The following is a 25,082-nucleotide window of genomic DNA, read 5'->3' on the forward strand; positions in this document are numbered from 1 at the left end:
ATAGGTCCACAATAGATAGGGTTGACGTGCACCACTGCTGACCGCTCACCTATACTGCAGCAGTCCTTCAGCGGTATAGGGACTGACGTACAGTCTGCTAATCACTAACACACAACCTGCTTGTTCCACAAAAGTTCTTATAAGGACTGGTAACTTGGTATAGGGTGCTACGGTACATAGGCTTGAGTGCGGTACAGTCTGCTGTTCTGTAAGGACCGCTATCGGTCCACAATAGATAGGGTTGACGTGCACCACTGCTGACCGCTCACCTATACTGCAGCAGTCCTTCAGCTGTATAGGGACTGACGTACAGTCTGCTAATCACTAACACACAACCTGCTTGTTCCACAAAAGTTCTTATAAGGACTGGTAACTTGGTATAGGGTGCTACGGTACATAGGCTTGAGTGCGGTACAGTCTGCTGTTCTGTAAGGACCGCTATCGGTCCACAATAGATAGGGTTGACGTGCACCACTGCTGACCGCTCACCTATACTGCAGCAGTCCTTCAGCGGTATAGGGACTGACGTACAGTCTGCTAATCACTAACACACAACCTGCTTGTTCCACAAAAGTTCTTATAAGGACTGGTAACTTGGTATAGGGTGCTACGGTACATAGGCTTGAGTGCGGTACAGTCTGCTGTTCTGTAAGGACCGCTATCGGTCCACAATAGATAGGGTTGACGTGCACCACTGCTGACCGCTGCCCTATACTGCAGCAGTCCTTCAGCGGTATAGGGACTGACGTACAGTCTGCTAAACACTAATACACAACCTGCTTGGTCCACAAAAGTTCTTATAAGGACTGGTAACTTGGTATAGGGTGCTACGGTACATAGGCTTGAGTGCGGTACAGTCTGCTGTTCTGTAAGGACCGCTATCGGTCCACAATAGATAGGGTTGACGTGCACCACTGCTGACCGCTCACCTATACTGCAGCAGTCCTTCAGCGGTATAGGGACTGACGTACAGTCTGCTAATCATTAACACACAACCTGCTTGTTCCACAAAAGTTCTTATAAGGACTGGTAACTTGGTATAGGGTGCTACGGTACATAGGCTTGAGTGCGGTACAGTCTGCTGTTCTGTAAGGACCGCTATCGGTCCACAATAGATAGGGTTGACGTGCACCACTGCTGACCGCTGCCCTATACTGCAGCAGTCCTTCAGCGGTATAGGGACTGACGTACAGTCTGCTAAACACTAATACACAACCTGCTTGGTCCACAAAAGTTCTTATAAGGACTGGTAACTTGGTATAGGGTGCTACGGTACATAGGCTTGAGTGCGGTACAGTCTGCTGTTCTGTAAGGACCGCTATCGGTCCACAATAGATAGGGTTGACGTGCACCACTGCTGACCGCTGCCCTATACTGCAGCAGTCCTTCAGCGGTATAGGGACTGACGTACAGTCTGCTAAACACTAACACACAACCTGCTTGGTCCACAAAAGTTCTTATAAGGACTGGTAACTTGGTATAGGGTGCTACGGTACATAGGCTTGAGTGCGGTACAGTCTGCTGTTCTGTAAGGACCGCTATCGGTCCACAATAGATAGGGTTGACGTGCACCACTGCTGACCGCTCACCTATACTGCAGCAGTCCTTCAGCGGTATAGGGACTGACGTACAGTCTGCTAAACACTAATACACAACCTGCTTGGTCCACAAAAGTTCTTATAAGGACTGGTAACTTGGTATAGGGTGCTACGGTACATAGGCTTGAGTGCGGTACAGTCTGCTGTTCTGTAAGGACCGCTATAGGTCCACAATAGATAGGGTTGACGTGCACCACTGCTGACCGCTGCCCTATACTGCAGCAGTCCTTCATCGGTATAGGGACTAAGAGTTTTGTCACAGGGTCATTTAAAAAATGACAGGCAGAGGAAGAGGCAGGCCCTTCCGCAGGGGTGGTAGGGGTAGGGCAGGAGCAACAGGCTTGAGCCAAAGTGGGAAGTTGCAGAAGGTGCGTTCAATTACTTTAAAGGATGCACCAGACTTGGTTGAGTGGCTCGCTCAGCCTTACTCTTCTGCACCCTCCTCATCCTCTCGATCTGCACCCTCTTCTTCACTCTCTGCTATGTGCACCCCCAAAGACACTACCACCAACAACACGACCACCACCACCACCACCACATACCTTCCGCTTGAGTCACTGGAATTATTTTCCGATCCATATCAAGAGGACATTTCTGATGCGCAGCCACTCTTGGTATTGGATCAGGAAGAGGAGGTAGCAACAAGCGCTACTCAGCAGTCTGACGCCAGTACCCAGATCAGCCCAAGGAGGAGGTTGGTCCCCGGTGTTGCTGCCTACTCCGAGATCTCTACTTATAGCGGTGGGGAAGGTGACGTTGATGATGACGTGTCTAGTGATGTCACGTGGGTGCCCACAAGAGAGGAAGAGGAGGGGAGTTCAGAGGGAGATATGGACCAGCAGATAGGGAGGAGAAGCAGCAATGACTTACATTGCACAGCAGGGACAAAGCAGACTGCAAATGTATCAGGAGCGAGTCATCGACCATGTACGGTCACATCTGGCGCTCCCAGGACACCGGCACATGGCTCCGCAGTGTGGGCTTTTTTTAACGTGTCCGCTGCTGACAATAGCGTTGCCATCTGCAATCTTTGCAGTCAACGCGTTAGTCGCGGTAAGCCCAATACTCACCTAGGGACGACCGCCTTAAGAAGGCACATGAGCAGCCATCACCGAGCCCAGTGGGAGCAACGGAACACACAAAGCCACACTGCAGGCTCTCACCGTCCAGCCTCGTCTTCTACTTCTCCTTCTCCTCTCTCCTCACAATTGTCCTCCACTCCACCTTCCATCACGCCAAGCTCACATTTTTCTGCAAAAAGGCAGGCTTCCGTGGGCCTAATGTTTGAGCGTAAAAAAATGATGACGCCGGATAACCCTCTTGCCCAACGGTTGGCGGCTGGCTTGTCAGAACTCATAGCCCGCCAACTACTGCCATATAAACTGGTGGACTCGGAGGCCTTTCGCAAATTTGTGGCCATTGGAACACCACAATGGAAGGTCCCAGGAAGGAAGTATTTCTCAGAGAAGGGCATCCCAGAGCTATATGGCCATGTTCAGCGGCAAGTGAATGTATCTCTGGCACACAGTGTCGGTGCCAAGATACATCTGACCACAGACACGTGGTCTAGCAAACACGGGCAGGGAAGGTATATCAGTTTTACTGCCCACTGGGTGAACCTTCTGACGGCCGTCAAGCATGTAACCCGTGGCACCCGTGTAGATTTGGTTTTACCGCCACGGATTGCATGCAGGCCTGACTCTTCTTCTCCTCCTCCTACTCCATCCTCCTCCCTCTCCTCCTCAGCTGCCTCCTCCTTTTCCGCTGCTAGCGTCTCTTCCACTGCACCGCCCAAGCTCCCCAGAACCTATTCCACATGCCAGGTGAGACGTTGCCATGCCGTGCTGCGTCTGTTGTGCCTGGAAGCAAAGAGCCACACTGGCCCGGCACTCCTTTCAGCTTTGCGTTCACAGGCAGATGAGTGGCTAACACCGCTCAATTTGACAGTTGGTAAAGTGGTGTGTGACAACGGTGCCAATCTGCTTAGCGCATTGAAACAGGGCAAAATCACGCACGTGCCGTGCATGGCACACGTCTTAAACTTGGTCGTGCAGCGATTCCTTGTCAAATACCCTGGGGTCCAGGACATCTTGCGGCAGGCAAGGAAAATCTCGGCCCATTTCAGAAGATCTTACACGGCCATGGCTCGCCTTGCTGACATTCAGCGGCGACACCATCTGCCGGTCAGACGTCTTATTTGCGATTGCCCGACGCGATGGAACTCAACCTTCTATATGCTTGATAGGCTGCTCCAGCAGAAACGTGCAGTTAACGTCTACCTGTATGAACTCTGCGAAAGAAACGGTTCTGGGGAGCTGGGTTTTTTTTCACCGCGCCAGTGGCTGCTCATGCGCGACACATGCAGACTTCTGCGGCCATTTGAGGAGATCACCAAACTGGTCAGTCGCAGCCATGGCGCCATCAGTGACATGGTACCTTATGCCTTCTTTCTGGAGCGTGCATTGCGTCGTGTCATTGATCAGGCTGTGGAGGAGCAGGAGCGGGAAGATGAGGAAGTCGCAATGCTGGATGAATTCCCAGGGGGGGCTACTCTATCTGAGACAAGTCAACAACAGGAGTCTGATGAGGAGTCAGAGGAGGATGGTGCCGGGGCGGATGAGCAGGAGCAAGAAGAGCATGCTTTAAACCTTTCTGGGATCCCTGTTGTGCGAGGATGGGGAGAGGAGAATGAAGAGGACGACATTATCCTGGATGATGAGCAGGAGCCAGGCCACCACACCGCTTCCACTTTAGTGCAAATGGGGGCCTTCATGCTCCAGTGTTTTAATAGGGACCCCCGTATAAAAAGCATGAGGGTCAAGGACCAGTACTGGGTGGCAACGTACTTAGACCCCCGGTACAAACACAAAATGGCGGAAATGTTACCGCCGTCGCAGAGGGCTGTCAGAATGCAGCACTTCCAGGCCTTGCTTCGAGAAATGCTGCATTCTGCTTTTGCGTGCGCTGGCAGAGGAGCAATTCCCACTCCCAGAGAAGGATTTGCGGGTACCAATCCAACAGCGCCTGCAAGAAGAGGCCGGTTTGAAGATGTGTTGGTGACTTCGGATATGAGGTCATTCTTTCAGCCGACCCATCGACAGGTGTCATCCGGATCCAGCATCAGGGAACGCCTAGACCGTCAGGTGTCCGACTACATTGGGTTAACGGCCGATGTGGACGCTCTGAGGAGTGATGAACCCCTAGACTACTGGGTGGGCAGGCTTGACCTCTGGCCAGAGCTTGCCCAATTTGCAATCGAACTGTTGGCTTGCCCCTCATCCAGTGTCCTGTCCGAAAGGACGTTCAGCGCAGCAGGGGGGATTGTGACCGATAAGCGTACTCGCCTAGCTCACCACAGTGTTAACTACCTCACATTTCTAAAAATGAATGAGGCATGGATCTCGGAGGAATTCAACACATGTGACCAGTAGACCATGTATATGTCTATAAACTATTTTTTTAATCAAGCACACAGACCTTCTTAATTCATTTGGCTCACTTCCTTGACCCAAAAAAGCACACCGTACTATATGCCCCTACCCTCCTCTTTGAAGAGGTTGAGCGGTGTCATATTTCTACTGGGGCTGCTTATGATATCCCTGTGCTGTGCTGACTTCCTCCTGGGGGTTCTTATTATGAAGGGATCACACTATCCCTGTGCTGTGCTGACTTCCTCCTGGGGGTTCTTATTATGAGGGGATCACACCATCCCTGTGCTGTGCTGACTTCCTCCTGGGGCTGCTTACGGTGCTGCTGTCAGTGCTGTATGTCACGGTGCTGCTGTCAGCGCTGTATGTCACGGTGCTGCTGTCAGCGCTGTATGTCACGGTGCTGCTGTCAGCGCTGTATGTCACGGTGCTGCTGTCAGCGCTGTATGTCACGGTGCTGCTGTCAGCGCTGTATGTCACGGTGCTGCTGTCAGCGCTGTATGTCACGGTGCTGCTGTCAGCGCTGTATGTCACGGTGCTGCTGTCAGCGCTGTATGTCACGGTGCTGCTGTCAGCGCTGTATGTCACGGTGCTGCTGTCAGCGCTGTATGTCACGGTGCTGCTGTCAGTGCTCTGTATTACGGTGCTGCTGTCAGATGCCTCTATCACGGTGCATGTGTCATTCCGGTATGTCACGCTGCTGGTGATCATCTCCTGCACCCTCTTCTTTGCCTACCCTGGTCCCTGACCTTCCCTCTCCTCCATTGCCTTCATTAGCTCCATAGTCCTGAATTGTTAGAACAATTTCCCAAATAAAATAAAAATGCTTGTAGTTATCGATCCCAAATTCACCTCATACATGTATTATGTCATTGTCCAGATGGTGGGACTACGTTTTACCCCCTAATAATTACCACGTGGCCGCAAATTCGACATGAAGGTTTGCAAAGTTCGCCTCCCATTGAAGTCAATGGGGCCCGCGGCGAACGTTCGGTTTCGCGAACGTTTGGGTCCGTTCGCATTTCGCTTTCGCGAAACGTCCCGTCGGAAGTTCGTCCATCACTATTTGTGAGCTTTTTTCACCAAAAAAAAAAACCTGACTCTATTGCCACGTACACACAACCGGACTTTTCAACAGACTTGGTCCGGCGGACTGGAATCCGTCGGACAATTCGATCGTGTGTGGGGCTCCAGCGGACTTTTTCTTCCCAAAAGTCAGACGGACCTAGAAATAAAACATGTTTCAAATCTTTCCGACGGAGAAAAATCGGGTCGTCCGACTGACTAAAACCGACGCCAGGGCAGCTATTGGCTACTGGCTATGAACGTCCTTATTCTACGTCATCACGTTCAAATCCATCAGACTTTTGGAGTGATCGTGTGTGGCCAAGTCTATTCGTTTGAAAGTCCGGCGGACCTCAGCTGCAAAGTCCGTCGGATTGTCCGCCGGGACCAAGTCCGTCGAACAGTCCAATCGTGTGTACGCAGCATAACTTTGGTTTCTTGATATTTAAATGGCTGGTGAGAATCCTGTTTAGTGGTTAATAAGCGTGCGGTTTGTTTCCTTACTAGTTGAAATTTGGGTGAAATTTTAGTTATTCTGAGATTTGGTTGTATCTGAATTTCCAAATCACAATAGTAACACATTTCAGTGGATCCAAAATAAATTATAATGAAATTATTTGAATGTGAATTTAAAAAAGAATATGAATTCAAAATAAAGTAAGGTATAAAAATGAAATAAGATGATGATTCTGACTTAGGATCCTTTCTAGAATAGAATAAAATAAAATAGAAAAAAACATAAATTGAAAAGAAGAAAATAATTTTTTTTTTTTAATAAAACAGAATATAAAAGAATAAGGTAGAATAAACAATAAAAAGAATAGAATAGAATAGAATAAATGTAGCTGTCTTTATAAATTTAGAATTTCAAATAAGTTTGAATTTCGAATTGATTTGAAAAAAAATAAATAAAAATCCAAAATGGATAAGAATATATGAAACAAAAATTAATAATTTTAATCATTCTTACATAACGAATATGACAAAGGTAAATGATTAACTTAACCACTTTCAGCCCCGGACCATTTTGCTGGCTTAAGACCAGACCACTTTTTGCGATTCGGCACTGCGTCGCTTTAACTGACAATTGCGCGGTCGTGCGACGTGGCACCCAAACAAAATTGACGTCCTTTTTTTTCCCACAAATAGAGCTTTCTTTTGGTGGTATTTGATCACCTCAGCGGTTTTTATTTTTTGCGCTATAAACAAAAATAGAGCGACAATTTTGAAAAAAAACTCATTATTTTTTACTTTTTGTTATAATAAATATCCCCCAAAAATATATATAAAAACATTTTATTCCCTCAGTTTAGGCCGATACGTATTCGTCTACATATTTTTGGTAAAAAAAAATTGCAATAAGCGATTATTGATTGGTTTGCGCAAAAGTTATAGTGTTTACAAAATAGGGGATAGTTTTATGCCATTTTTATTAATATTTTTTTTTTTACTAGTAATGGCAGCGATCAGCGATTTTTATTGTGACTGTGACATTATGACGGACACATCGGACATTTTTGACACATTTTTGGGACCATTGTCATTTATACAGCAATCAGTGCTATACAAATGCAGTGATTCTTGTGTAAATGACACTGGCAGTGAAGGGGTTAACCAGGGGGAGGCAGTGTAGGGGTTAAGTGTTCCTAGGGGTGTGTTACTAACTGTGGGGGGCTGGGCTTTGTTTTAGTGAACACTGATCTCTGCTCCAATCACATGGAGCAGAGATCAGCATCACTTGTTGCTAGGCAGAACGGGGAGATGCTGTTTACAACGGCATCTCCTCGTTCAGCCGCCCCGTGAGACGATCGCGGGTATGCCCGCGGCGATCGAGTCCGCGGGACCCGCAACCGGACTCACGGGGGTCCCGACCGTCGGTGGCGCGCTCGCGATGGCAGGCATTTAAAGATGCAGGCATTTAAAGATGGACGTACCTGTACGCCAATATGCCTGCCCGTGCCATTCTGCTGATGTACATCAGCGTGCGCCGGTCAGGAACTGGTTAATGAACAAATCCAAAACAAAAGGATTATCCATTGTGCAAAAGTCCTAAAAAAATAAATAATAATAATAATACTGATACGACAATATTTTGTGGGATTTTTTTTTATCAAAAAAAAAATAGACTCTAACGTCAATCTCTTGATATTGAAATGTCTGGTGGGGATCCTGTTTAGTGATTTAGGCCGGGTTCACACAATTGTGAATTGGATGTGGTTTCCCCGCATTCAATTTGCAATAGCAGGAGATTTTGACCAGCTCTCTATGGAGTCGGTTCACACATCTCCGGAGCGTGTCCGGTGCATTTTGCACAAAAACGCTGTGCATCTTTTGGTCCATTTTAGGACCAAATTCAGCCCAAAATTTGGGCTAAAATTGGGCCTGAATCAGTAAACCAGGACGCACCGGACCCCCCGCTATGAGACGCATGTCGCTCATATGTGAACCGAGCTTGATAGACATGTGCAATTCATTTCATTACTAAAAAAAAATTTGGATTACATTTTCATTATTCAGAGATTTGAATGTACTGTATCTTCATTTCCGAATCACAATAGTAAAGAATTTCAATGAATCCAAAATAAATGATATTGAAACAATTTATTCTAATTTGAATTTAAACATTTCTTTGAATTTGAAATGGAAACATATTGACATATTTCAATAAATATAGTAAGTTATAGAAGTGAAATATAATAATGATTCCTACTTAGGCTGCTTTATAAAATAGAATAGACTAAAGCAGGATAGGACATATATATTTATTTATCTTCTGATATATATATATATATATATATATATATATATATATATATATATATATATATATATATATATATATACTTTTTTTGAATAGACTATGAACCTGGTATGATCTGTACTCTTATTGCCCATCTCCATCTTATTGAGGCCATTCTTTTTTCTGGTCTTGCTGGTTCTCGCTGTGGCCCTGCTTGCTTGGTGGGATATTCTGGTTCCCTGGGGACCTCTGGATGGATTAAACGACTGCTATTATTGCTATGTGGCTGTTACATTGTTTTTCTACATTACTTATGTCAACTAGTGATGGCCGAACGGTTCGCCCGGCGGTCGTTTCGCGGCGAATTTCGGTCGTTCGCGGTCCGCTCGTTCGCTCGCCTTTTGCCGTCGTTCGCCCCCGCGGACTTACATGTTTAATGTGTAAAAGAACTTTGACCTATGATGACACGTCTATCATGGGGTACAGGACAGCCAATTGAGACATGACAGCACATGGACACTTGGACATTCCCCCTAACCTATAAATACACCCGATCCGGCGGCCATTTCACATTCTTTCTTCTGTCACTATAGGGAAAGGTTGCTGTGTGGAGTAGGGAGAGATAAATCGCTAGCTATTTGGTACACAAAAGTTCTTTTCAGGACTGGTATAGGTGTTAGGTGTTTATAGGTTTGCTGTGCTACTGATTCTTGCAGCAGCCTGAGTGTCTTTTGTCAGTTTAGAGAAAGGGAAAGGACGGTGTGTGCTACAGGGGCAGCCAGATTAGTCTTTCATCATCATCATCATCATCATCATCATTAGCTGTTACTATCAAGGTCCACAAAAGAGCTGTTCCAGTAACCACTAATCGTTCCAGTCTACTCTTTTTTGCCACTTTGTATAGGGACAGGAAGGAAGCAGTGTTGTCAGGCAGTGAGGGTCAGTTTAAAGACTTGCTGTTACTATTAGTTCCACAAAGGTTCTTTTCAGGACTGGTATCAGTGGTATGGTAATAGGCTTGTACACGTATAATATTCTTTCTTCCAAATATAGAAAGAATATTATACTTGACTGCTGCCCTTCTGCTGCAGTCTGCTAAACATTCACAACTCACTTGTTCCACAAAGCTCTTTATCAGGACTGGTAACTTGGTCTGTGTAGGGTGCTACAGTACATAGGGTTGAGTGCGGTACAGTCTGCTGTTCTGTAAGGACCGCTATCAGGCCACAATAGATAGGGTTGAGGTGCACCACTGCTGACCGTTGCCCTATACTGCAGCAGTCCTTCATTGGTATAGGGACTGACGTACAGTCTGCTAATCACTAACACACAACCTGCTTGGTCCACAAAAGTTCCTATAAGGACTGGTAACTTGGTCTAGGGTGCTACAGTACATAGGGTTGAGTGCGGTACAGTCTGCTGTTCTGTAAGGACCGCTATCGGTCCACAATAGATAGGGTTGAGGTGCACTACTGCTGACCGCTGCCCTATACTGCAGTAGTCCTTTATCAGTATAGGGACTAAGAGTTTTGTCACAGGGTGATTTAAAAAATGACAGGCAGAGGAAGAGGCAGGCCCTTCCGCAGGGGTGGTAGGGGTAGGGGGCAGGAGCAACAGCCTTGAGCCAAAGTGGGAAGTTGCAGAAGGTGCGTTCAATTACTTTAAAGGACGCACCAGACTTGGTTGAGTGGCTCACTCAGCCTTACACTTCTGCACCCTCCTCATCCTCTCGATCTGCACCCTCTTCTTCACTCTCTGCTATGTGCACCCCCAAAGACACTACCACCAACAACACCACCACCACCACATACCTTCCGCTTGAGTCACAGGAATTATTTTCCGATCCATATCAAGAGGACATTTCTGATGCACAGCCTCTCTTGGTATTGGATCAGGAAGAGGAGGTAGCAACAACCGCTACTCAGCAGTCTGACGACAGTACCCAGATCAGCCCAAGGAGGAGGTTGGTCCCCGGTGTTTCTGCCTACTCCGAGATCTCTACTTATAGGGGTGGGGAAGGTGACGTTGATGATGACGTGTCTAGTGATGTCACGTGGGTGCCCACAAGAGAGGAAGAGGAGGGGAGTTCAGAGGGAGATATGGACCAGCAGATAGGGAGGAGAAGCAGGAATAACTTACATTGCACAGGAGGGACAAAGCAGACTGCAAATGTATCAGGAGCGAGTCATCGACCATGTACGGTCACATCTGGCGCTCCCAGGACACCGGCACATGGCACCGCAGTGTGGGCTTTTTTTAACGTGTCCGCTGCTGACAATAGCGTTGCCATCTGCAATCTTTGCAGTCAACGCATTAGTCGTGGTAAGCCCAACACTCACCTAGGGACGACCGCCTTAAGAAGGCACATGAGCAGCCATCACCGAGCCCAGTGGGAGCAACGGAACACACAAAGCCACACTGCAGGCTCTCACCGTCCAGCCTCGTCTTCTACTCCTCCTTCTCCTCTCTCCTCACAATTGTCCTCCACTCCACCTTCCATCACGCCAAGCTCACGTTTTTCTGCAAAAAGGCAGGCTTCCGTGGGCCTAATGTTCGAGCGTAAAAAAATGATGACGCCGGATAACCCTCTTGCCCAACGGTTGACGGCTGGCTTGTCAGAACTGATAGCCCCGCCAACTACTGCCATATAAACTGGTGGACTCGGAGGCCTTTGGCAAATTTGTGGCCATTGGAACACCACAATGGAAGGTCCCAGGAAGGAAGTATTTCTCAGAGAAGGGCATCCCAGAGCTATATGGCCATGTTCAGCGGCAAGTGAATGTATCTCTGGCACACAGTGTCGGTGCCAAGATACATCTGACCACAGACACGTGGTCTAGCAAACACGGGCAGGGAAGGTATATCACTTTTACTGCCCACTGGGTGAACCTTCTGACGGCCGTCAAGCATGTAACCCGTGGCACCCGTGTAGATTTGGTTTTACCGCCACGGATTGCATGCAGGCCTGACTCTTCTTCTCCTCCTCCTCCTACTCCATCCTCCTCCCTCTCCTCCTCAGCTGCCTCCTCCTTTTCCGCTGCTAGCGTCTCTTCCGCTGCACCGCCCAAGCTCCCCAGAACCTATTCCACATGCCAGGTGAGCCGTTGCCATGCCGTGCTGCGTCTGTTGTGCCTGGAAGCCAAGAGCCACACTGGCCCGGCACTCCTTTCAGCTTTGCGTTCACAGGCAGATCAGTGGCTAACACCACTCAATTTGACAGTTGGTAAAGTGGTGTGTGACAACGGTGCCAATCTGCTTAGCGCATTGAAACAGGGCAAAATCACGCACGTGTCATGCATGGCACACGTCTTAAACTTGGTCGTCCAGCGATTCGTTGTCAAATACCCTGGGGTCCAGGACATCTTGCGGCAGGCAAGGAAAATCTCGGCCCATTTCAGAAGATCTTACACGGCCATGGCTCGCCTTGCTGACATTCAGCGGCGACACCATCTGCCGGTCAGACGTCTTATTTGCGATTGCCCGACGCGATGGAACTCAACCTTCTATATGCTTGATAGGCTGCTCCAGCAGAAACGTGCAGTTAACGTCTACCTGTATGAACTCTGCGAAAGAAACGGTTCTGGGGAGCTGGGGTTTTTTTCACCGCGCCAGTGGCTGCTCATGCGCGACGCATGCAGACTTCTGCGGCCATTTGAGGAGATCACCAAACTGGTCAGTCGCAGCCATGGCGCCATCAGTGACATGGTACCTTATGCCTTCTTTATGGAGCATGCATTGCGTCGTGTCATTGATCAGGCTGTGGAGGAGCAGGAGCGGGAAGATGAGGAAGTCGCAATGCTGGATGAATTCCCAGGGGGGGCTACTCTATCTGAGACAAGTCAACAACAGGAGTTTGAAGAGGAGTCAGAGGAGGATGGTGCCGGGGCGGATGAGGAGGAGCAAGAAGAGCGTGCTTGAAACCTTTCTGGGATCCCTGTTGTGCGTGGATGGGGAGAGGAGAATGAAGAGGACGACATTATCCTGGATGATGAGCAGGAGCCAGGCCACCACACCGCTTCCACTTTAGTGCAAATGGGGGCCTTCATGCTCCAGTGTTTTAATAGGGACCCCCGTATAAAAAGCATAAGGGTCAAGGACCAGTACTGGGTGGCAACGTACTTAGACCCCCGGTACAAACACAAAATGGCGGAAATGTTACCGCCGTCGCAGAGGGCTGTCAGAATGCAGCACTTCCAGGCCTTGCTTCGAGAAATGCTGCATTCTGCCTTTGCGTGTGCTGGCAGAGGAGCAATTCCCACTCCCAGAGAAGGATTTGCGGGTACCAATCCAACAGCGCCTGCAAGAAGAGGCCGGTTTGAAGATGTGTTGGTGACTTCGGATATGAGGTCATTCTTTCAGCTGACCCATCGACAGGTGTCATCCGGATCCAGGGAACGCCTAGACCGTCAGGTGTCCGACTACATCGGGTTAACGGCCGATGTGGACGCTCTGAGGAGTGATGAACCCCTGGACTACTGGGTGGGCAGGCTTGACCTCTGGCCAGAGCTTGCCCAATTTGCAATCGAACTGTTGGCTTGCCCCTCATCCAGTGTCCTGTCGGAAAGGACGTTCAGCGCAGCAGGGGGGATTGTGACCGATAAGCGTACTCGCCTAGCTCACGACAGTGTTAACTACCTCACATTTATAAAAATGAATGAGGCATGGATCTCGGAGGAATTCAACACATGTGACCAGTAGACCATGTATATGTCTATAAACAATTTTTTTAATCAAGCACACAGACCTTCTTTCTTCATTTGGCTCACTTCCTTGTCCCAAAAAAGCACACCGTACTATATGCCCCTACCCTCCTCTTTGAAGAGGTTGAGCGGTGTCATATTTCTACTGGGGCTGCTTATGATATCCCTGTGCTGTGCTGACTTCCTCGTGGGGGTTCTTATTATGAGGGGATCACACCATCCCTGTGCTGTGCTGAGTTTCTCCGGGGCCTGCTTACTATGAGGGGATCACACCATCCCTGTGCTGTGCTGACTTCCTCCTGGGGGTTCTTATTATGAGGGGATCACACCATCCCTGTGCTGTGCTGAGTTTCTCCTGGGCCTGCTTACTATGAGGGGATCACACCATCCCTGTGCTGTGCTGACTTCCTCCTGGGGGTTCTTATTATGAGGGGATCACACCATCCCTGTGCTATGCTGAGTTTCTCCTGGGCCTGCTTACTATGAGGGGATCACACCATCCCTGTGCTGTGCTGACTTCCTCCTGGGGGTTCTTATTATGAGGGGATCACACCATCCCTGTGCTGTGCTGACTTCCTCCTGGGGGTTCTTATTATGAGGGGATCACACCATCCCTGTGCTGTGCTGACTTCCTCCTGGGGCTGCTTACGGTGCTGCTGTCAGTGCTGTATATCACTGTGCTGATGTCAGTGCTGTATGTCACGCTTCTGATGTCAGTGCTCTCTATCACGGTGCTGCTGTCAGTGCTGTATACCACGGTGCTGATGTCAGTGCTTAATGTCACGCTTCTGATGTCAGTACTCTCTATCATGGTGTTGCTGTCAATGCTGTATGTCACGGTGCTGGTGTTAATGCTTAATGTCACGCTTCTGATGTCAGTACTCTCTATCACGGTGCTGCTGTCAGTGCTGTATGTCACGGTGCTGATGTCAGTGCTTAATGTCACGTTTCTGATGTCAGTACTCTCTATCACGGTGCTGCTGTCAGTGCTGTATATCACTGTGCTGATGTCAGTGCTGTATGTCACGCTTCTGATGTCAGTGCCCTCTATCACGGTGCTGCTGTCAGTGCTGTATATCACGGTGCTGATGTCAGTGCTTAATGTCACGTTTCTGATGTCAGTACTCTCTATCATGGTGTTGCTGTCAATGCTGTATGTCACGGTGCTGGTGTTAATGCTTAATGTCACGCTTCTGATGTCAGTACTCTCTATCACGGTGCTGCTGTCAGTGCTGTATATCACTGTGCTGATGTCAGTGCTGTATGTCACGCTTCTGATGTCAGTGCCCTCTATCACAGTGCTGCTGTCAGTGCTGTATATCACGGTGCTGATGTCAGTGCTGTATGTCACGCTTCTGATGTCAGTGCCCTCTATCACGGTGCTGCTGTTAGTGCTGTATATCACGGTGCTAATGTCAGTGCTTAATGTCACGCTTCTGATGTCAGTACTCTCTATCACGGTGTTGCTGTCAATGCTGTATGTCACGGTGCTGGTGTTAATGCTGTATATCACGGTGCTAATGTCAGTGCTTAATGTCACGCTTCTGATGTCAGTGCCCTCTATCACGGTGCTGCTGTTAGTGCTGTATATCACGGTGCTAATGTCAGTGCTTAATGTCACGCTTCTGATGTCAGTACTCTCTATCACGGTGTTGCTGTCAATGCTGTATGTCACGGTGCTGCTGTTAGTGCTGTATATCACGGTGCTAATGTCAGTGCTTAATGTCACGCTTCTGATGTCAGTGCCCTCTATCACGGTGCTGCTGTCAGTGCTGTATATCACTGTGCTGATGTCAGTGCTGTATGTCATGCTTCTGATGTCAGTGCCCTCTATCACGGTGCTGTTGTCCTCCATTGCCTTCATGTGCTCCACAGTCCTGAATTGTCAGAACAATTTCCCATATAAAAAAAGAATGCTTGTAGTTATCGATCCCAAATTCACCTCATACATGTGTTATGTCATTGGCCATGTGGTGGGACTATGTTTTCCCTGCTAATAATTACCTCGTGGCTGCAAATTCGACCTAAAGGTTTGAAACGTTCGCCTCCCATTGAAGTCAATGGGGCCCGCGGCGAACGTTCGGTTTCGCGAACGGTCGGCCTCGTTCGCGGTCCGCGTTCGCGAAACGTCCCGTCGGAGGTTCGGGCCATCACTAATGTCAACATTTACATTTTATCTGGTCTACACCATACAAGCCATAGTTATATATACTGTATATCTTTTCTCTGTGGATTCACTTTTTATTTGTCATATATTATACAATATTCTTTCTACCATAGATATAACATACTCCACCACCATATATATATATATATATATACAACCCTGAAGAAAGAAGTCATTCTAAAACGTGTCGGGTGTGGCCCATGGATTCCCGCCGTTGTCTTTCCACCGTGGCAGTCCTGGATCCATGAGAAATTTTCCATTGTCATGTCATGTTGCATATGTTGATTAGCCACCACCTTTTTGCTATTATGTACATATTCTTTCATTGTTTGTTAAAATGTTCATCAAGTGTAGTGCACGCCCTCACAACAAAGACAAATTACATGTTTTACCCAATAATCATTAATTTATAGGCAATATGTTTGACTAAATAATGTTTCACTATACTAATGTTTTGTCTGCAGAATATGTCGGAAGTTGAGATAGGGTTTAACCATCAGAACATACACTTTTGGAAAAAATATAAAGCCCAACAGTCCAGCACTGGAGGCCAATATGGCGAATACCTCCACAGCCACCATGTATTTCCCTCTGGTGCTCAGATAGGCCGGGATCATGGCAATCCAGACACTGCAGAACACCAGCATGCTGAAGGTGATGTACTTGGCCTCATTAAAACTGTCCGGTAATGTCCTCACCATGAAAGCCAGAACAAAACTCACAGCTGCCAGAAACCCCATATAACCCAACATAGAGTAGAACCCGATAACTGACCCTTCATTACACTGAATGAGGATCTTCCCAGGATAGGAGTCCATGTCATACTCTTGGTAGGGAGGAGACACCGACAGCCAAATAACACAGATCAGAACTTGGACAGAGGAACACATCATAACAAAATTAACTGCTTTAACTCCCACCCACTTCCTCCATACACTGCCGGGTTTGGTGGCTTTAAAGGCGATGTAGACCATGATAATCTTGGCCAGAACAGAAGAGACAGCGATGGTGAAGAAGATGCCAAATAAACTTTGTCTCAGCATGCAGGTTATATCCACAGGACGTCCGAGGAAGAAGAAGACACAGAGGAAGCTCAGCAAGATGGAGGTCAGGAGGATGAAGCTCACAGTCCGGTTATTGGCCTTCACAATAGGTGTATCCCAATAACAAATGAGACTTTGAAATACAACTAAAGTTACAACACAAAGCAATACAGCTACTGATGATAAAACTAAAACCACATTATCATTTTCATATGAGAGAAACTCGTGGTACTTGGGGATACATTTCACTTTTTTCTTGTCTGACCACTCTTCATCGGGACATTCATGGCAAATTTCACTGTCTGAAAATAAATTAGAAAAAAAAAAAAAAAAAAGATAAATGTTTATACTGATGCATTTAAAAAAAAAAAGAAATCTATCTTTGGAGAAGGATCTGTACACGCAATCAGATTTTCCGACAACAAATGTTGGATGTGAGTTTGTTGGCTGAAAGTCCGACCGTTGTGTACGCTCCATCGAACATTTGCTGTCGGACTTTCCACCAACAAATGTTGGCTAGCGGGTTCTCCAAATTTTCCGCCAACAAAACTTTGTTGTCGGGAATTTGAGAACGCGTGTACACAAGTCCGTCGGACAAAAGTCCACTCATGCTCGGAATCAAGCGGAAGGAGCCACACTGGCTGTTGAACTTCCTTTTTCTCGGCTCGTCGTACGTCTTGTACATTCACCGGCGTTCGTAATTGTTGGCCAGCATTCGTGTGACCTTGTGTATGCAAGACAAGTTTGAGCCAACATCCTTCAAACAAAAATCCACGGTTTTGTTGGCGGAAAGTCTGATCGTGTGTATGGGGCATTAGGCTTCCATTATTAAAATGTAGATTTATGTAGCCTAGATGTCATGCTGGTCCAAAGGCTTCAATGCTTTTTGGGTCTCAGGCTGGGATAAATATTCAGAATAGGAGGATTGCTTCACTCGGGCTGACTGTATGTCAGGTCAATAACTTAAAATAGAGTAAAGAAAAAAAAACTGTGCATAGATATAGATAAGCTGCCAACACACCACTAGACATATAGTGCAAACATATATAAAAACAATATTGTGGCGCTAATGTGAAAAAATTAAAAACATAATTGATCAAAAATAACCAGAAAGGCCAAGAGGCCAGGTGAGCGATAATAAAGTGAATAAATTGTAAAGACTGTCAAACATGGTTTCAAAGTGAATGAAAGAACATCCATCTAATCAAAATAAATGTGTAAAATAAATTCTTCTGTAAAGTCTCATACACACGATCGGACTTTATACAAACTTTCCCGTGGACTTTTGTACAAAGGGCGTTGGCTGTGAACTTGTATTGCATACACAGGACTTTAACCGCCAACTTACATGGTTTTTCTGCTCTTTACCGCCACCTTTGGTCAACTTCTGTATTGTTGTCTGATCTTTTGCATTGGTTCTGAGCATGGCTGTTTGTAAACTCCGATTCGGTTTTCTGTACACACGATCGGACTTTGCTCCATCGGACTTATGTTGTCGAAAAGATTGTCTGTTCACGCAAGCCAACATTTGTCCGATAAAAACCGAAAAAGTTTGTCCGAAGGAGCGTACACGCAGTCGGATGTTCCCTTAAAACAGCTAATTTGCATGTCTGTTGTCAAAAAGTCAGATCGTGTGTACCGGGCCTTTATTCCACGTGATCTTGAAGGTGCAATCAAAAAATTGTAAAGTTGTCACGCTTACCAGATCTGGTGGACACACCGTATAGCACGTGGGTAAAACAGGCAATCATGAGGGAATAACCTCAACAGAATCTCCAGCAAGAGGAACGATGGTATGGAAAATGGACTCCACCCCGATGTTGAGCAAGGTGTTTCCAGCATCAAAAAACGGACTCCAGAGATTGCGATGAATCGCATCAAATGTTGCAATGATCCATGATGATATGTACGAAAAACAGATAACCGCACATCCACCACATGAGAGTGTGATTCTGTTGACATGTGCGATTCGTTTCGTATGAATCTCAAATTCGTACGAATTTCCACAAATTCATAGGTTCGGGAGGATCCGAAATACGAATTGTCGTGCGTCCGAATTCTGTACGGAATACAAACTTTTGTTTACGAATTCCGGATTTCGGACGACGACTCAGTGCCCGTTCACACTGCCGCGACTTGTCAGGCGAATTAGTCACCTGACAAGTCGCGCTCCGTTCTGTACTATGGAACCGTTCTAATAGGAGCGACTCAAGTCGCTCCGACTGAACTTTTGTTTACGAATTCCGGATTTCGGACGACGACTCAGTGCCCGTTCACACTACCGCAACTTGTCAGTTAGAGTGATCTGACACCAGCACCGTGACATAACACATGTATGAGGTGCCCCAGGAGGATGTAAGTTTTTACGAAACATGTCGGGCTGTTTGTGCTGATACCACCACGCTTAGAATATTGCCTAGCACGGGTGTATATTTGTTCTTAATTTTAACCGTTTTTTTATGCATACTTTTTATTAGTTAGAATCGGACCTATTCGGTCATACCTTTGGTCTGCTGTGTATTTATATTTTTTTATTAATAAAATTGTCGACTGCTTAACGGTACGTTCACGATCGGAGTCCTTCTTTGTTTTCCCCTTCCCCGCGCTCGTGGCCGGGAGGCCCGAGTGTTTTGTGTTTCACCACAGGTTTGCGCACTGAAAAATCTTGACATCCGACGATGTCTTCAGGCAACTTACATTGACTTCTATCACAGAAGTCTTCTGCAAGTCATAATAAGCATAATGAGCAATGTTTTTGCCTTTAAACTCATCGTAAAGAACGAACGTCAATTCGTATTTCGTACGAAATAGAACGGAATTCCGGACACGAAATACGAAGTACGAATTAATTTTATTACGAATCGAAACGGAACAGAACGGAACGAATTTATTGACGGCGCCCATGTCTAGATTCTGTATGATGTTTATTTTTAAAAAAGGGGCGTTTACACTTACAGAAAATCCGATACAATAGGACGAAACGAATTGTTGCTTTTGCCTATTTTAAGTTACACGCTTGTTTAATCGGATTAGCTGTAAGTGTAACCCCCCCTCTTTTTACCATTAAACATCATACAGAATCACACTATGTGCGGTTATCTGTTTTTCATGCATATCATCATGGATTATTGCAACATTTGATGTGATTCATCACACACTCTGGATTCTGTTTGGAGTCCAATTTCCATACCCTCGTTCCTCTTGCGGGAGATTCTGTTGAGGTTAGTCCCTCAAGATTGCCTGTTTGACCCACGTGCTATACGGTACATGTGCCCACCAGATCTGGTAAGCGAGTGTCCACCGGATCTGGTCAGCGCGTGTCCACCGGATCTGGTAGGTGCGTGTCCACCGGATCTGGTAAGCGTGTGTCCACCGGATCTGGTAAGCGCGTGTCCACCGGATCTGGTAAGCGCGTGTCTACTGGATCTGGTAAGCGCGTGTCCACTGGATCTGGTAAGCGTGTGTCCACCGGTATTGGTAAGCGCGTGTCCACTGGCAGGGCCGTCTTTAATATTGATTGGACCCCGGGCAAACGCTTTCTTGGGGCCCCCCCATACAATTTTGCTCTCCACCTGCTCTGAGACATACAATAAATAGCAGCTAGAGTTAAAATCAGTTTCCTGTATCAGATCAGGCAGCGATTGCGATTGGTTGCCAGAGGTTACAGTATATCATTACCGCTCACTGACTGGCTGCTAGAGGTTACATTGTACCATTACCGCTCACTGACTGGTTTCTAGAGGTTTACAGCACACATTACGGCTCACTGATTAGTTGCTAGATGTTATAGCACTTGATTTCTGCTTGTTGATTGGTTGCTAGAGATTACTGTACAGTAATACTGCTCACTGATTGGTTGCTAGAGGTTACAGCACATCATCTCCTCGCTGCAGGGGGGCATGATATATGAATGCTGCCTTTATTAACATATTTATGCTGCCAGATGCAGCTATTTACATATGAATGCCAGACATTTACATGTAAACACAGGGTCTGCAGGTGGGTCATTTGTATAAAACAATAGGGCAGAGCTGGGCAGTATTTGTAGCAGCACTTCACACAGAGATATCGGGACACAGCACAGGACTAAAACTTCAAGGGACAAGGGAATTTAAACTGGGATAGTTGGCAGGTATGAGGCAGCTGCTTTGGGCCCCACAACAATGACAGGGCACAGGGCAGCTACCCCTTTTGCCCTGCCTTAAAGACGGCCCTGTCCACTGGTATTGGTAAGCGTGTCTCCACCGGATTAGGTAAGCGTGTGTCCACCGGATCAGGTAAGCGTGTCTCCACTGGATCAGGTAAGCGTGTCTCCACCGGATCAGGTAAGCGTGTCTCCACCGGATCTGGTAAGCGTGTCTCCACCGGATCTGGTAAGCGTGTGTCCACCGGGTCTGGTAAGCGTGACAACTTTACCATTTTTTGATTGCGCCTTCAAGATCAAGTTGAACAACAGAAGAATGACTTCTACACATTTATTTTGATTGGATGGACTTTTTTTCAGGATGTTTTTTTTTATTCACTTTGAAACCATCTCTGACAGTCTTTACACTTTATTATCGCTCACCTCGTCTCTTGGCCTTTCTGGTTATATTTGATCAATTTTGTTTTTCATTTGTTCACCTTAGCGCAGTGTTTCTCAACTCCAGTCCTCAAGGCGCCCCAACAGGTCATGTTTTCAGGATTTCCCTCAGATGAAATGGCTGTGGTAATTACTAAGGCAAAATAATGGAAATCCTGAAAACATGACCTGTTGGGGTGCCTTGAGGACTGCAGTTGAGAAACACTACCTTAGCGCCACATTATTGTTTTTAATAACTTAAAATATACTGAAGTCAGGGACATCCAGACAACTAGGAGGAGGCAGCTTTTCTTAGCACAGGTGAATTGGGCCTATGGATTCACCCAGGATTCACACAACCTACACTCAGGAGTTGAACACTTTTATATAAAATGTGATTACCAAAATGGGTGAATCTTGGGTGAAACTCATAAGAATCTTGAATGAAAACATTAATAAATACACCTTATGTTTTAAAGAATGTAGCACAATTATCTTATGTTACTGTAATAAAAGTGTGAATTCTTTGTGTAATTGAACTATGGAATATTACCAGTAGGGATGAGTTCAAGGCTTGGTCTGAACACAAGCTCACCCAAACAACAGAATTTTTGCTCATTCAGCAAGAGCTGAGCTTTATGTATAGTAGCAGTATTTCTACTAGTACTGTAGCGTATACTGCAGTGATTCTCAACCAGGGTTAGGTGGAACCCTAGGGTTCCTCCAGAGGTTGTAAGGGTTCCTTCAGCATTGAGCAATTTCTGCCTCTCAGATAAGTTCCCACTGACACCATTGACCTTTTTAGCTATCTTTAAGGAGGTAATTCTTCCAAATGACCACAAGTGTGAGGACCATTCTTCCCAATGATCACAAGTATAAGGACCATTCTTCCCAATGACCACAAGTATAAGGACCATTCTTCCCACTGACCACAAGTGTAAGGACCATTCCTCCCAACGACCACAAGTGTAAGGACCATTCTTCCCAATGACCACAAGTGTAAGGACCATTCTTCCCAATGACCACAAGTGTAAGGACCATTCTTCCCACTGACCACAAGTGTGAGGACCATTCTTCCCAATGACCACAAGTGTAAGGACCATTCTTCCCAATGACCACAAGTGTAAGGACCATTCTTCCCACTGACCACAAAGGTGAGGACCATTCTTCCCAATAACCACAAGTGTAAGGATCATTCTTCCCAATGACCACAAGTGTAAGGACCATTCTTCCCACTGACCACAAGTGTAAGGACCATTCTTCCCACTGACCACAAGTGTAAGGACCATTCTTCCCACTGACCACAAGTGTAAGGACCATTCTTCCCACTGATCACAAGTGTAAGGACCATTCTTCCCAATGACCACAAGTGTAAGGACCATTCTTCCCAATGATCACAAGTGTAAGGACCATTCTTCCCAATGACCACAAGTGGCAGGACCATTCTTCCCACTGACCACAAGTGTAAGGACCATTCTTCCCACTGACCACAAGTGTGAGGACCATTCTTCCCACTGACCACAAGTGTGAGGACCATTCTTCCCAATGACCACAAGTGTGAGGACCATTTTTCCCACTGACCACAAGTGTAAGGACCATTCTTCCCACTGACCACAAGTGTAAGGACCATTCTTCCCACTGACCACAAGTGTGAGGACCATTCTTCCCAATGACCACAAGTGTGAGGACCATTCTTCCCAATGACCACAAGTGTAAGGACCATTCTTCCCAATGACCACAAGTGTAAGGACCATTCTTCCCAATGACCACAAGTGTAAGGACCATTCTTCCCAATGACCACAAGTGTAAGGACCATTCTTCCCACTGACCACAAGTGTGAGGACCATTCTTCCCAATGACCACAAGTGTAAGGACCATTCTTCCCAATGACCACAAGTGTAATGACCATTCTTCCCACTGACCACAAAGGTGAGGACCATTCTTCCCAATGACCACAAGTGTAAGGACCATTCTTCCCACTGATCACAAGTGTAAGGACCATTCTTCCCAATGACCACAAGTGTAAGAACCATTCTTCCCAATGATCACAAGTGTAAGGACCATTCTTCCCAATGACCACAAGTGTGAGGACCATTCTTCCCAATGATCACAAGTGTAAGGACCATTCTTCCCACTGACCACAAGTGTGAGGACCATTCTTCCCACTGACCACAAGTGTGAGGACCATTCTTCCCAATGACCACAAGTGTGAGGACCATTTTTCCCACTGACCACAAGTGTAAGGACCATTCTTCCCACTGACCACAAGTGTAAGGACCATTCTTCCCACTGACCACAAGTGTGAGGACCATTCTTCCCAATGACCACAAGTGTGAGGACCATTCTTCCCAATGACCACAAGTGTAAGGACCATTCTTCCCAATGACCACAAGTGTAAGGACCATTCTTCCCAATGACCACAAGTGTAAGGACCATTCTTCTCAATGACCACAAGTGTGAGGACCATTCTTCCCAATGACCACAAGTGTAAGGACCATTCTTCCCAATGACCACAAGTGTAAGGACCATTCTTCCCACTGACCACAAGTGTGAGAACCATTCTTCCCAATGACCACAAGTGTAAGGACCATTCTTCCCAATGACCACAAGTGTAAGGACCATTCTTCCCACTGACCACAAAGTTGAGGACCATTCTTCCCAATGACCACAAGTGTGAGGACCATTCTTCCCACTGACCACAAGTGTAAGGACCATTCTTCCCACTGATCACAAGTGTAAGGACCATTCTTCCCAATGACCACAAGTGTAAGGACCATTCTTCCCAATGATCACAAGTGTAAGGACCATTCTTCCCAATGACCACAAGTGTGAGGACCATTCTTCCCAATGATCACAAGTGCAAGGACCATTCTTCCCACTGACGACAAGTGTGAGGACCATTCTTCCCACTGACCACAAGTGTGAGGACCATTCTTCCCAATGACCACAAGTGTGAGGACCATTCTTCCCAATGACCACAAGTGTAAGGACCATTCTTCCCAATGACCACAAGTGTAAGGACCATTCTTCCCACTGACCACAAAGTTGAGGACCATTCTTCCCAATGACCACAAGTGTGAGGACCATTCTTCCCACTGACCACAAGTGTAAGGACCATTCTTCCCAATGATCACAAGTGTAAGGACCATTCTTCCCAATGACCACAAGTGTGAGGACCATTCTTCCCAATGATCACAAGTGCAAGGACCATTCTTCCCACTGACGACAAGTGTGAGGACCATTCTTCCCAATGACCACAAGTGTGAGGACCATTCTTCCCAATGACCACAAGTGTAAGGACCATTCTTCCCAATGACCACAAGTGTGAGGACCATTCTTCCCACTGACCATCACACTAATGTATCATGAGTTGTAGATTTCAAACTTTTAGCAGAGGGTTCCCTGAGACCGGAGAACTATTCCAAGGGTTCCTCTGTGTTGAAGGTTGAGAAAGGCTGGTATACTGTATGACAACTTCCTGTCAGTTGTTAAGGAAGCAGCAGGTGTCGGGAATAGGACTGACATCGCTAACCAAGTATGGCTACATAGCCATATTTGCCATTGGAATTTCCACGACACTGTGTATGAGAGTCACTTTCCTGTCGGAGTTCTGGAAGTATCGTGAAAACTTTACTATCAGGCCTCAATAAAAGTATAAATATATGCTAGAAAATTACTTAGAACCCCCAAACATTATATTTCAGACACCCTAGAGAATAAAATGGCGGTTGTTGCAATACTTTACGTCACATCGTATTTGCGCAGCGGTCTTACAAGGGC

At 46.6% G+C, this 25,082-nt stretch overlaps 2 protein-coding genes across 2 annotated transcripts in view; one reads left to right on the top strand and one right to left on the bottom strand.

Moving 5' to 3' along the window:
* Window positions 1-15,857: 15,857 nt before the first annotated feature.
* On the bottom strand, window positions 15,858-18,703 carry LOC143975976 (vomeronasal type-2 receptor 26-like). Its single transcript, XM_077478503.1, has 2 exons — window positions 18,652-18,703; window positions 15,858-17,043 (listed from the first exon to the last, which is right to left on the bottom strand). The coding sequence occupies exons 1-2, from the start codon at window positions 18,701-18,703 to the stop codon at window positions 16,145-16,147; spliced, it is 951 nt and encodes a 316-aa protein (XP_077334629.1). The 3' UTR covers window positions 15,858-16,144.
* Window positions 18,704-21,708: 3,005 nt separating this feature from the next.
* LOC143975977 (dynactin subunit 1-like) overlaps window positions 21,709-25,082 on the top strand; it is a 47,605-nt gene continuing 44,231 nt past the window's right edge. The window contains 1 exon segment of the mRNA XM_077478504.1: window positions 21,709-21,808. Within this exon segment, the coding sequence (XP_077334630.1) occupies window positions 21,709-21,808 (100 nt within the window).

This window comes from Lithobates pipiens, unplaced genomic scaffold (genome assembly GCF_037356315.1).
Source record: "Lithobates pipiens isolate NorthernLeopardFrog02 unplaced genomic scaffold, aLitPip1_a1.2 Scaffold_13, whole genome shotgun sequence".
Taxonomy (NCBI): domain Eukaryota; kingdom Metazoa; phylum Chordata; class Amphibia; order Anura; family Ranidae; genus Lithobates; species Lithobates pipiens.